Source organism: Oncorhynchus clarkii, chromosome 31, assembly GCF_045791955.1.
Source record: "Oncorhynchus clarkii lewisi isolate Uvic-CL-2024 chromosome 31, UVic_Ocla_1.0, whole genome shotgun sequence".
Classification (NCBI taxonomy): domain Eukaryota; kingdom Metazoa; phylum Chordata; class Actinopteri; order Salmoniformes; family Salmonidae; genus Oncorhynchus; species Oncorhynchus clarkii.
This window is the reverse complement of record NC_092177.1, coordinates 18248561-18262631: the sequence shown is the minus strand read 5'-3', so window position 1 is coordinate 18262631 and position 14071 is coordinate 18248561. Positions and strand designations below refer to the sequence as shown.

Genomic DNA, 14071 nt, shown 5'->3' with positions numbered 1-14071 from the left:
TGACAGTGTTGTTAACAAAAGGCTTGTGTTTGAATATATTTATTTCATTTCATTTGCAATTTTCATGAATAGGAAAAGTAGTTGTGTCTGCTGCGTCATGCAAATTCGTTTGAGGCTATGATTACGCTCCCGGATCCGGGATTGCTCGTCGCAAGAGGTTAATGCAACCGCTGTGTCAGATTTCAAAAAAACTTAACGGAAAAAGCAAACCATGCAATAATCTGAGACGGCGCTCAGAAAATAAATAAAATTATCCGCCATGTTGGAGTCAACAGAAATCAGAAATCACATTATAAATATTCCCTTACCTTTAACAATCTTCATCAGAATGCACTCCCAGGAATCCTAGTTCCACAATAAATGCTTAATTCGTTCGATAATGTCCATTGTTTATGTCCAAGTAGCTACTTTTGTTAGCGCGTTTAGTACCCAAATCCAAACACTCGTGCAGGTCCATACGAACATCGGACGAAAACTTCAAGAAGTTATTTTACAGGTCAAAGAAACTTGTCAAACTAAGTACAGAATCAATCTTTAGGATGTTATCATAAATCTTCAATAAAGTTCCAACCGGAGAATTCCTGTCTGTAGAGAAGCCATGGAACGCAGGTCGCTATCATATGAAATGCGCGTGACCAGGACCTGGCTCTCTGCCAGACCACTGACTCAAAGAGCTCCCATCCGGCTCCACAACACAGTAGAAGCCTCATTCAAGTTTTTAAAGACGGTTGACATCTAGTGGAAGCCCTAGGAAGTTCAACTTTATCCATATCCCACTGTTTATTCAATAGGGGCTGGGTTAAAAATTGACCAACCTCAGATTTCCCACTTCCTGTTTGGATTTCTTCTCAGGTTTTTGCCTGCCATTTGAGTTCTGTTATACTCACATACTTCATTCAAACAGTTTTAGAAACTTCAGAGTGTTTTCTATCAAATACTAATAATAATATGCATATATTAACAACTGCGACTGAGGAGCAGGCCGTTTACTCTGGGCACCTTTCATCCAAGCTACTCAATACTGCCCCTGCAGCCATAAAAAGTTATGCTGTTATTGTCTTTTTCTGTTATCATGTACTTGTCTTATTCTGCACCCTAACCCACTGCTCTAAATGGTGCGTAGACTCTCCCAGGCTGTGTCCCAAATGGCACCCTATTCACCCATAGGGTTCTGGTCAAAAGTAATAATTAGGTGGGGGATTTTGTTTGTCATATCCCAACTCCCCCTGAGATGCCCGCGGAGTAATGTCACAGCCAGGGTCTGCCATTATCAATGGTGACCCTGGAGTATTTAGGTTTAAGTCCCTTGCTCAAGGGCACATTAGCAGATTGTTCACTTTGTTGGCTTGGGGATTCAAACTAAACCTTTCAGTTACTGGCCTAACTCTCTAACCGCTAGGCTACCTGCCGCCCTATGTTTGTGAATTGTGTATCATTTGGGAAGCTGACTCTGACCCTACCACGATTCACACACTGATGCAAGGGGTTTGTGGACTCTTGGATCAATCTCCTTCTCTCTGTGATATCCCTCTGGTTGAGATCGTTTAGCTTATTTAACAAGTCAAACTGCACAACTAGGGTTATGTTTACCACAGCTATCAGACTGGGTGTTCCAGATATGCACTGCAATGGGTTGTTGTGCTCTGAACATGTGTGGAATAATGTTAGCTAATACTGTAATGTAGAGGCTTTTGTCAACCTTCCCTCCCTACCCCATCAGGCAGATTCGAGACACTGTCAACTGGATCTTCAGTGAGCAGATGATTGTTTGCTACATCAACATTTTCCGCGACACATTCTGGCCCAACGGAAAACTGGCCCCCCAAATCAAGGCTCGGTCCGACACAGAACGTCGGGAGACCAAGGAGAGAGCTCAACAGAAGCTGCTAGACAATATCCCAGGTAGGTCTTCCCTCCTGCCATACAGGTGTCATCTCTGTACATTTATTAACAATGTTTTGGTCAGACCTTTTTCTTCAAATACATGTTATAATTCGTTTGCAGAGGTAAAATCGTGTGCGCAGGAGTTAAATGTATTTATTCTACAATGTTGATTTTGTGGCTGTAACTCCCTGTTCCACAAGGGTGTGCGCGTTAACCCTGCTAGAGATTGATATCTGACATGGATCAGTACTCAAGGGGTGGGGGGTGGAGTCTGGCGTTGGTTTTGAAACAAAAGTTTCTGTTTCAATTGGATTATTGGATCTTTTAGTTTATTAATTTGACAATTTTTTTAAAAACAAGCACACATACAACTTAAAAGACATACATACACATGAATAAAATCATTGAGGATAACACACAAAGTCTGGGACTTATTTCCATTGTGGTCCTCTTGACACAAGATGGCTAGACAAGATCCAACACAGTATGGCTGTGAAATAATAAAACTAAAACAGAGAAGAAGAACATCTCTCTCATCATTCCAGTTACATCATAGGGGTTTTTCATATGGGCACAGAAGACAAACATATTTTTATTACTTTATTGTTAAAGCTGTCCAGAGAGGACGTTGTTTTTATAGGCAGAGGCAACTCATTCCCTTCTGAGGCTCCATTATACAAGGAAGTACCTTTCCCAGCATTACTCCTGAACCTGTATAAGCACACGTCAGCAACACCTGATCTGGTGCTGTAATTGTGTGCATCCCCAACATGAGGAAAGTAATCACTTAGATATCTGGGCGCAGGACTATACATACTCCTGTAAACCAAACCTAGTCTAATCTGGGACACCCTAGCCTCACAGGCAGCCAGTTTAGTTCCTGAAAGCAGCTCCTGCCTATGTGAGTACGTGGACTGACCTTCAATACTACCCTGATCAGCTTATTCTGGGCTATCTGGAGCTTCCCCTTCATAACTTTAGATAAGCCCCCAAACCAGGAAGTACTAGCATAGTCAAAATGGCATTTAATGAGGGCAGTAGCTAGCACTTTCATGGAGTCCTTATCAAGCAGCCTGGACTTTCTAGCCAAATACTTAGTCCGGGCATTAACCTTCCCTAGCACCTTATTGGCCATGCTCACCCCTCCCAAGCTTCCATCAATGATACATCCCAAGTAGCTAACAGAGGTTTTAGTAGTCAGCACCTCACCCCCTAACTCCACTCTGATTTCAGACGACCTACACATTGTAGGTCTGGATCCAAAAATAATTGCTTCTGTTTTCCCTAAGTGCAGAGATAGCTTATTATCTTCAAGCCATTTGCTAATGTTAGCGAGCTCTGTGCTAAGTATGCTCTCCAACATAGTTTTACTTTTGTGAGACACCAGAAGTGAAGAGTCATCCTCATAAAGAAAAAGACTGCAACAACAAGCATCTTTCATATCGTTAATATACAATAAAAACAGCAGAGGCCCAAGCATGCTCCCCTGCGGGAACGCCACAACTCATTGGTTTTTCCTGAGACAGTGAACCATTAACCTCTACTACTTGCTCCCTTCCTGATAAATAGGACTTTACCCAGCCTAGAGGGACACTGCTTAACCCCAGTGCCTCCAGTTTGGAGATTAGGAGACAGTGGTTAACTGTATCAAAGGCCTTCTGTAAGTCCAGCAGTACCATTCCACCCAGATTTCCCTCATCAATCTCTTTCCTGATGATGTCAAGTTTCCTGATGAAGTAAAGTAGACATGAATCAGTGGAGTATGTTTTTCTAAAACCCGACTGAAAATCGTACATGTTTGTTAACAGGTATGAATATGTTAACAAACAAAAATTTACGATTTTCAGTCGGGTTTTAGAATATATATAAAATTATTATAATTTTTTATTTTATTTTACCCCCAATTTCGTGGTATCCAATTGTTAGTAGCTACTATCTTGTCTCATCGCTACAACTCCCGTACGGGCTCGGGAGAGACGAAGGTCTAAAGCCATGCATCCTCCGAAACACAACTCTACCAAGCCGCACTGCTTCTTAACACAGCGTGCATCCAACCCGGAAGCCAGCCGCACCAATGTGTCGGAAAATGCCGTAACCAGGTCACCGTGTACCTGGTGACCTGGTTAGCGCGCACTGCGCTCAGCCCATCACAGGAGTCGCTAGTGCACGATGAGACAAGGATGTCCCTACCGGCCAAACCCTCCCTAACCCGGACGACGCTAGGCCAATTGTGCATCGCCCCATGGACCTCCCGGTCGCGGCCGGCTGCGACAGAGCCTGGGCTCGAACCCAGTCTCTGGTGGCACAGCTAGCACTGCGATGCAGTGCCCTAGACCACTGCGCCACCCAGGAGGCCCCTCACGTACAATTCTCTCCAAGATCTTTGAGGATAGATACAGGCCTATAATTCCCAGGGTCAGACGTTATCCCCTTCTTATACAGAGGTATAACTTTAGCTTGTTTCATGTCCCTGGGAAAGGTGCCTTGTTAAAGAGAGAGATTAACGATATGCGTAATACAAGGGTCAATTTGCTCAGCAGAATCTATTGATTAAGATGAGCAAAACAGACCTGGTAAAATAAATAATACAAATACTTCGCTAACAGCAACCACCAAAATAAACCTCAACATAAAGCATCTTTATAGGGCGTTGGACCTCCACGAGCCAGAACAGCTTCAATGCACCTTGGCATAGATTCTACAAGTGTCTGGAACTCTATTGGAGGGATGTGACACCATTCTTCCATGAGAAATTCCATAATTTGGTGTTGAGTTGATGGTGGTGGAAAATGCCGCTTTCAATATACTTTGTGTCCATCCATTATTTTGTCAGTTACCTGCATATTGTATGCTCCATTTCACACCACACACTGTACAGGTTACACACTGTGTGAGACAGAGAAAATATAAGCACCCCCTATTTGACTTTTTTGCAGACATGTTGCTCCTAGAGCTGATGGGTATCTGTGGCTGGATCTCTGAATGTGGACATTTTTACATTTTACAATTTGGTAATTTAGCAGACGCTCTTATCCATGGTGACTTAGTCAGGTCATTCGACTAAGGTAGGTAAAACAACCACATACAGCATGCTAACTGTCTTTCAGATGCACTACAGAACCTGGTGGGACAGCAGAACGCCAGGTATGGGATCATCAAGATCTTCAACGCACTTCAGGAGGCCAATGCCAACAAGCATCTGCTTTATGTAAGTTCACCTCACCCTCTGTGAAATGGCAAAGTATCCTAAAACATGCTGTGGTGGTGCTGTTTGAAGGAGCCACCCTCCCGATTCCATTAGGAATTTCACGAACACATCTTGCTCAGCCACCTAGAAGCTCAGTTCAGACCAGCATCTCATTACTGGCAGATCAGACCACACAAAGAGAGGGAGAATGGGTTTAAAAGGGCATGTGTACATTCCAAAAGCTTTCCCATTTGCACTATGTCAACAAAGTTATTTGTGTGGAATACTCTGAAGTTGCCTCCATAGATATACAGTGGGGCAAAAAAGTATTTAGTCATTAAAAATCCTGCAATGTGATTGTCTGGATTTTTTTCTCATTTTATCTGTCATAGTTGAAGTGTACCTATGATGAAAATTACAGGCCTCTCTTCTTTTTAAGTGGGAGAACTTGCACAATTGGTGGCTGACTAAATACTTTTTTGCCCCACTGTACATATGTGTTACATATGCTATGGTTGCCTCATTCCATCTAATAGGGGAAGATATCAGTGGGTCAAAGAGTCAGTCATTCTCATACATGCCTGCATAGGAACAAAGTGCACAAAACAAACTCTCCTTCACTTGAGTCCATGCTGAAGTGATGTTGTTTAATGGCCTCCTGACACGTTTCCTCTGCCCCTGTTTCAGGTTCTGATGGAGATGATCCTCAAAGAGCTGTGTCCAGAACTCAACGTGGAGACTGACCAGATCTGATGGGGCAAGGCCCATATGTACGCAAAACACAGGATAGTGTGGTTAATGTGGAGCAAGAACCCTAGGGCATCCTATTCCCTCCCTCAAAGGGCATAGGGTGCCATTAATATAGTGTACTACTTTTGACCAGAGGGCATAAAGTTGTGCACTATAGGGAATAGGGTGCCGTTTGGGGACGCAGCCTAACACACACACACACTGAGTGAAGGAAACCTGGAGATCGACATGGCTTTAGTTTAGTCTTGGTTTTCAGAGGAGAGACACTCGTTGAAGGATTATGTATTATCTTTTGTTCAAACTAGATTTTTTTTCATTTTAACTCAACAGATAGATCATGAAGAGAAATGTAACATCAACACAGAGGTACTGTAATGTTCCAGCATGGTACAGTAAACAATGAGATTAAACTGAATGGATGATGTCTTTTCTGTTGTTCTGCGGTACTTTTATCTGAATGGATTTGATTATGTAGTGCTCAAACTAGGGAGACAAGCTTCTGTTCCTGTTACTACCTTACATTTCTTTGTTTTGTTCAGTAGCTGAAAATGACAAATCAGTCCCACTGCCAAGGTCTGTTGCAGAAAGCCAGGCTATTGATTGATTACTTTGTTATGGATCCAAAATGTGAATAGTTGTGAAATGATGAGTGTTGTGCTCATATAATGAAGAAACAAGCTGCATACCGACCTCAAATACATTCCCCACCAATGTTACATTATGTTCATTGTAGAACGGCTTCATTGTGCAATATGTCATGTAAAGTCATTGTGACAATTTTATTTGTGACTTATTGATAGATTTTATTTTTACCCAAAAATTGTTTAGAGCATTTATAAGCAATAAATTGCAAAAGAAAAATGTATGACTTGTTAACTATTTTTTTTGTGTTATTTATCCACTTGTCAATGTAAGCTTCTCAGAATTGTATGAAATTGAAACCATCTGAATTTGGATGCTACAAATGTATATAAATTGTATCTGAATTCAAGGACCCCAAGTTCATGCAGAGTAGTACCGGTAACACCATTCTAATGTGTGGAGTCTGTAGTTATTAAACAGTTCTTACACTGGGCACACAATCACCATACTCCTATCCATACCAAACCCACACACTGAGCACAAAGCATTCAGCTCTGATATTTACTCAAGTAATCTCAAAGCAACAGAGGAGACTGCTATCTGGACTCCCTAACTAAGGTCATGATGGTGGATCTCTACATTCTGCTAAAGATGATGTCCCTCTGGAGGTCCTGGCACACTTCTGGGTTTAGCCGAGCAGCCTAGTCAAAGAGAATAGTTTCCAGTATGAGATTCAGAATAGAGGTAAAATCTTACTCGTCTTAATTGGCCTTCACTGATACTTATGTTGCTATTTCAGGCAAATGGGTCAAGCAGAATTTGATTTGATTTATTAGGATCCCCGTTAGCCGATGCCAATGGCGACAGCTAGTTTTACTGGGGTCTGACACACAACCAAAAAGACAGACATTGACATACATTTGAATGTGCGTGCCCACCTTAGTGAAGTATTGCCAGGCCTTCTCCTTGCTCTGAGGAACCCCCTTTCCCAGTTCCAGACATCGGGCGTAGTAGAAAAGAGCAATGGCCATGCCCTTAATTACGTATTCAGGCAGGCAGTCGGTGACCATGGCGATGGCAGCAATGTCATCGTAATTGGTAATCCTACATTTTCATTGTGGGAAGATGACTTCTTTGGCACACAAATAATACTTTTCTTAAATACGCTCAGTTGCCTGACATTTACATTGGAATATAGATTTTTTCCATTGAGGTGTCACTCCGGAACATTACAGCCTACAATTTAATAATAGCTTCAATCATTTTCCTTGTGGAAATAGAGGGTAGTAGGTTAGCCCTGGCCGCAGCATATCTTTTTTTAACCTCGACTTCTATCTAATAAACCATACATATTTATCACTGCTTTAGTGTTCTACAGATGGTTAGTGTCTTGTGTATTTAACTGCCCTTTTTGGCAACACATTTACATTTTCAATTCCAATAAACAAAAGGGCTGCCGTGGTATTTTGTGTCTCGTCTCTCATACCGACATGAACAACACAACCACGCTACACTGCTTCCAAGGACTCTTTGTCTTACTGCTGTTTGGAACAACTCTGATGGGACCGGCTCTCTATGGGGTATGTTACCAGCAACCGCATAATGAATATGGTTCAAAGGGAAATCAAATTGCTGTTGGTTAGGATACTATTATATGTGTCAAAGGGAGATTGATTGAAAAAGACTATCACACTTAACTGTGTCATTATTGTGGTGGATTGACTTATACAAAGGTGTATAACCTGTGGACAGAACAGGGATTTTACTGTATGATATACCCTATGACAGTACCTTTTGGCAAGGGCTGCTGCTCTGGAGTAGAGCTTCCTGTGGTAGTAGTAGGCAGCCAGGTGGGCCTGGGCGTACACATTCCCCCGCTCAGCCGCTTCCTTCAGGCACTCAATGGCAGCCTTGGGGTCCTGCTGGATGCCCTGACCATACAAGTACATGATCCCCAGTGCACCCTGGGACTCCAGACTGCCATTGCCACAGGCCTCTGAGTGCCAGAAGAACGCCTGGAGCACAGGGCACACACATGCACACAGTGGGGAAACCGAGTTATGAAAGGGAATAGTTTAAATAGAATCCTGAATTATTGATCAAAGTGAAACATCTCATGGGTACACACATCATACCCTTTTGAGGTCCTGTGTCTCAGGTCTAGAGTAGAACATACCCAGAGAACTCTGAGCTTTTACACAGGCTCTGGGGTTTCCCTCATCAGCAGCAAGGAGCCAGTAACTGGGTGAGAAAAACAACACAGTCACTGCCACAACAGTTCTCCATGAGTCAGAAAACATCTCAAACATTGTGCGTGTGCTTCTGCTGACCTTTCTGCTTCTGTATTGGATTGCTGGACCCCATAGCCCTCCAGGTAGGCTATGCCAATGTGATACAGAGCAGTGTATCTGATGGAGCCTGCCTCTGGGTTATTCCTCTGGACAACTCTCCTCATGTAGTCCACTGCCCTTGCCTGGAGAGGAGTACAACACACTGTAAAAACCCAGACCAACGCAACAAACAGGTTACATTGTGGAAGGCAACCCATCTGCCTAGGGAGACTACTCAACATGAGGTATGTTTGGTAGACTTACAGTAGTTTGTATTCATAACATGGTAGTAACACAGCCAGAAGAGGACTGGCCACCCCTCATAGCCTGGTTCCTCTCTAGGTTTCTTCCTAGGTTTTGGCCTTTCTAGGGAGTTTTTCCTAGCCACCGTGCTTCTACACCTGCATTGCTTTAGGCTGGGTTTCTGTACAGCACTTTGATATATCAGCTGATGTACGAAGGGCTATATAAATACATTTGATTTGATAGTAGCAGGCGTGACAGTGAGCAGTTTTTAGAGATGCTCCATTGGGTTCTTCAGTTACCCATTATAATTTATTATGAGGTGGAAACCCAGCAAACCAAACAAGGAAGAATGCACAACACTATCAATACCGTGACTCACTTGATCCATAGCAGTGCCCAGGCCATCATAATACATGACAGCTAGCTGGAAGAGGGCTCTGGGATCGCTGTCCTTAAGGCCATCAAAGACTCTCTCTGCCTCCTCATAGCGCCCCTGGCCCAGCAGTAAAGTACAATCAGAAAACCAGGGCATCATCGCTCAAGATCAGTATACCTCACTGGTATTTCTGCACTACTGAAATGGCTCCTACATGGCTCCATTATATCAGAGGAAACCACATGCCTAGCTACATTTCTATGTCCAGTATATGGGCATATGATATATGAATGGGAGAGCTGTTACCTCATAATAGTACAGCTGTCCCAGCAGGAAAAGGGCCTGCTTGTCTCCCCCTTCTGCTCTACCCTTCAGCAGTCTCTCAGCCCTCTCCACCTGAGTGGCAAGGCTCTCTGAGGAGAACAAATCATGTGGTTCAACTGGCAGGTTGTGTGTTTCTGTGCATTATTTTTTACCAGGGCCCATTTTCCCAGACTGTTGTGGATCTGAGGCAAACAAACTGAATATTTTACAGAATAGAAGGAAACCAAAGATTGTGGGAAATGAACTTTATATTTGTTGAGTGATTTCACTTCTACTGTGGGTCGATTAAAGTTTGATCTACAAAGGTTAATATTTTCAATGGTTTTCCTTCTCTTTAAAGTCACTCCCTAACTCACCTCAACAACAACAGCTGTGGTGCGTCATAACAGCTGATCTGAGCTCATGAAACGTCCCAGTTCTAAAGTGCCTGTCTGTTTTATCTTGTGTTGAATACCTTGGTGTGAAGTCGGTTTCCCTCCTTCATCTCGGTAGACATCCGTGATGGCACGAAACACCTTTTCTTGGCTGTGTTTCTTTGGAGCATCGATTTTATAACCCGACTTCATACCCTTGCCTCAGAGCCTGCAATACATCCCTATATTTTTACAATCTGTTTGCTAGGATACACCTACGCTTTAAAACATCAAATAAGAACCCACCTTGATTGTTTTTACTGACTTACCTTTCACGCAGTTTGTTCATTTTGTGTGCATGAAGTCTGCAGTGCGCTTTATGCTACGACACAATATAATCTGTTACTAAGCAACTACTAAACAAATACTGTGATGCAAATACTGTGCGTTCAGTAAATCACACTACTCTATTGTTGTGTAGAGGTAGGCAACTAGTATGTGCTAACAGTAACAATAACAATTATCATTATCACAACACAACGTTTGATTAGGCCTGTTTGAATATTCGCCTATTGGATTATTAGAAAGGAATGATACTTTGTCTGAAAATTAATTTGAAAAATAAATTTCGTCCTATCAATAAACGTTGACAGAAAATAACTGATTGCCCATATTTTTGTTGTTGTTGCTGAAACGGTGTAAACCCTGGTGCATTTACAAATGATGTCTAGGCTATGTTGTAATTCCGTTTATGTTTAGTTGGAAACTCAACTATTTTTTGCAAGTGAGACAAAATAATTGCGAAATAATTGATTCATTATATTACCAGGTGGTGGTGCAGTGTGCGAGTTACCATTGCAGTGGAGAATAATTCATAGTTAGAGTGTAGAGAGATACCCTCAACCCCACACTGATGTTTTAATATTGCCAAGTGAGAATGTAGATTATATTTTCCTTTTATTGACAAGTAAAAAGGCGTAGACTACATGGCTAGACAGAATCCAAATATTCTCCGCAAAGACGATAGCTACAACCCCTCCTCTCGCCCGCTTGAGCACAACGGACGCCAAGGTAACACAATGTACACAGATACAGGAACGAGAACAATTCATAATTTTCTAAACCAAGCTGCGGATCGAAGACCCGCGAATTAAAGGTAGATTTCTGTTTTAGAATAATACGGAATTTTAATGTTCAGTTATTTATTAAATAGTATCTATTGATTGATTATTATAATGGAATTTCCAACGGTGTCATCCCATAACAGATAAACCTAGGATAATTCATCAAGGGTTGAGAATATAATCCATTATAACAATTGAAGAGAATAGAAATGGTCAACATTTACTTTACAGAGGTAGCTATTAAATTGAATAGTAATTGGTGGTTGGGCTCACTGTTATTCCCTAAAGATGCCCCCAGAAGGAGGGAAGTCAGATATGGAGAGGATTGGAGTCTTCAAGGAAATGGGATACATCTCCATTGGAGACAAATACACCCCTTTAATTCAGCGTAAGTACACCATGTCTAGATAATGACAGTGGACAAGGGATTTCAACTAGATTATATATATATTGCACACTATTGAAGTATATACAGACAAGTAAGGCAAGATGCGATAGTTGGATGTAATATTTATGGTAAAAAAATGTAACGTTAAATCCTATTCACCTACCATTTAAGGTCCCTGCAATGAGTCTGCTCAGAAGGGTAAACAAATACTGACTGGTGGGGCCACCAAGAAGAAGTCAGGCTTACAAGTGGGCTACTTTGACACTCACTTTAAGCGGGTCTTTGAAAAAGAAGCCCTCACAGACCCTGTGAGGCTCGCCCGGCAACACAGGAGTCAGCAGTCCAAGAAGAACGTAGGCAGCGCCTTCCTCCCCAGCAATGGAGAAAAGAAACCGTAAGCCATGAGATCATTTTTATTTTTCACAGACATGTGCTTAATGGCAGCATTAGAACAGATGGTGAATAGACGCCATCACCTTGTTTTGGTGATGATCTTGATTACATTAAGAGACTTAAACATTAAAACAAATAAAGAATTGATCTCCCTGACCAAAACAGACAATGTAATTTATATGAAATAGTTGAGGTTGACATGGTTACAGGCTTGAATCAGCGCATGAGAAGGATCTCCAGAGCTCCGTTTCCACTCCGTCATGCAGTTTGTTCCCCAGCTTCATAATGCATTCTGTATTCCTTTACCATTCAGAGTCAGATTTTTTCTGCTTGGCCCTAATCAACTCAGAGACCAGGGCTGTGGCCCAAACGACACCTTATTCCCTATATAGCCCTATGGACCCTGGTCAAAGGTAGTGCTCTATATAGGTAATAGAGTTCCATTTGGAACACAGCCCAGGAACCAGGGACCAGTCACTCAGCCAGAGAGCTGAGACCATGGAAATTACTGCTGGCCCAATTAAATTAGACCTGAGCAAACTATACTGCATTTCTTAGACAGTTGCTCCACTTGCTCCAGTGGCATGCAGCGATTGATGCCAGAACTTGGCTTACCATTATTCAAGGTCAGGGGTTGGCAGCTACTACGGAACTCTGAGTGGTCCCATCCAGGCCATGAGTCCTATGAAGGTCCCCAGGAAGCCGTGCAAACCATCAGGCAAGAACATCCTCACCAACCCACCCAAGAGGGGAAGTGGATACAGGTTCAGTATGTCTGTAGATGATGGGATGTGTCCCAAATGGCACCCTATTTCCTATATAGTGCACTTTTTGAAATTAAGGGACCATTTGGGATGCAACCATGGTGTTGTTTCACTATACTTAACAGTACAGTATTCTGTTTTCATGCATGGATAGTGATGGAGCCTTTTGTCCCATAGCTATCCGAATGTCACCCTGTCCAAAGCTGTCCCTTACTCCTCAGACCCCTATGACAGAGCAAATGAGATGTTGAAGGTGAGAGGCCAGGAAAATAGTAGTGTTGAAACCACAGATATATAAATGTAATTATATGGTTGAAACAGGATCCAAGATAATCATTTATATCCAGAGGTGCATGTGTTCTCTAACTATACAAGTGAGTGTATGTTTTTCAGAAAGAGACAGTAAGCCATAAAGCTATGCTGAAAGGCGGTGCTTTCCACTTGAACCTCCACCCAAAGGAATGTTTCGACAACAACCCGTACAAACTGGACAAGCCTCTGCCACCTCTGAAGAGATTGGAGGAGAAGAAGAGATTTGTGGTTCCCTTCAAACCCAGCTCACCAAACAAAACAGTGAAAGTGCAGAGAGGATACAGACATCAGACCTTATGATTTATTATTACAAGTGTGTGTGTTATGAGGAGATTTTATGAGGAGGTTTTCTCTGTTTTAGATTGGCGGCATGAAAGCAGGTACGTTTGACATTTACCCCTCTCACTCTGCTGACCCCTACATCACCCGGAGATCCAAATCTGTGACCGTGAATAAGGAAGGAAAGGTATTCCACCCATCTCCCGGACCTAAGAGCACCCCCGTGAAGAGCATCATCAGTGTTAATGTGAACAGGTGAGACTCCATCTCTTCCATCAATATCCTCTCAGACAGAATAATATTTTGAGGAAACTGTGTTTGACTGTTCGGGTCTTTGGTTTTTCAGGACAGTGCACTCTGCAAACTACACCATGAATATACCATCTGTTATGGCATACTGATGTGAAAACTTGCTATCTGAGGTTGTACTGAATTTATGTTGTTCAAATATCAATATATTTTTATAATCTTTCACATTGATATTTTAAGTTTTTGAAAAATCCAGAATAGCACTAAGAAATGTTGCTGTCCTGTTGCGTGAGTAAGCTGGAAGCCCCACCATGATGCCTGACCTGCACTGAATGATTGATGAGTCTCCATGGAAACTCCTATCAAGTAGACAACCGGCTCCTGTTGGATTTTATTGACATATTAAAGGCATACTTTGACATTCGGATGAGCTTTTTGTTGACTGATTTAACTGATTTTATAGTGTAGTTTAATGCTGACTAGTTCAATGCTGACTATCTTGAACGTGGTAATAACAGAGGACATGACAG

The 14071-nt window shown here is 42.3% G+C and overlaps 3 protein-coding genes across 4 annotated transcripts in view; 2 read left to right on the top strand and 1 right to left on the bottom strand.

Annotated features, from left to right (window-relative positions):
• LOC139391060 (sorting nexin 25) overlaps positions 1-6686 on the top strand; it is a 54342-nt gene extending 47656 nt beyond the window's left edge. Inside the window, exons 17-19 of the mRNA XM_071138547.1 lie at positions 1721-1902; positions 4992-5092; positions 5759-6686. Of these exons, the coding sequence (XP_070994648.1) occupies positions 1721-1902; positions 4992-5092; positions 5759-5824 (349 nt within the window). The 3' untranslated portion in view covers positions 5825-6686. The remainder of the gene's footprint in view (positions 1-1720; positions 1903-4991; positions 5093-5758) is intronic.
• LOC139391061 (LRP2 binding protein) lies at positions 6599-10421 on the bottom strand. The gene is made up of 9 exons (XM_071138548.1): positions 10362-10421; positions 10134-10261; positions 9662-9768; positions 9359-9472; positions 8734-8876; positions 8539-8644; positions 8195-8418; positions 7342-7507; positions 6599-7104 (listed from the first exon to the last, which is right to left on the bottom strand). Exons 2-9 carry the CDS (start codon positions 10243-10245, stop codon positions 7039-7041), a joined length of 1038 nt encoding a protein of 345 aa, XP_070994649.1. The 5' UTR covers positions 10246-10261; positions 10362-10421; the 3' UTR covers positions 6599-7038.
• Positions 10422-10851: 430 nt separating this feature from the next.
• LOC139391059 (cilia and flagella associated protein 96) lies at positions 10852-13971 on the top strand. 2 transcript variants are annotated; one of them, XM_071138545.1, is made up of 8 exons: positions 10852-11188; positions 11445-11544; positions 11716-11938; positions 12564-12701; positions 12879-12954; positions 13095-13274; positions 13375-13547; positions 13639-13971. In XM_071138545.1, exons 2-8 carry the CDS (start codon positions 11445-11447, stop codon positions 13691-13693), a joined length of 945 nt encoding a protein of 314 aa, XP_070994646.1. In that variant the 5' UTR covers positions 10852-11188; the 3' UTR covers positions 13694-13971. The 2 variants fall into 2 exon arrangements, with proteins under 2 accessions (XP_070994646.1, XP_070994647.1); XM_071138546.1 differs by having other exon boundaries at positions 10884-11103; positions 13639-13922.
• Positions 13972-14071: the final 100 nt, after the last annotated feature.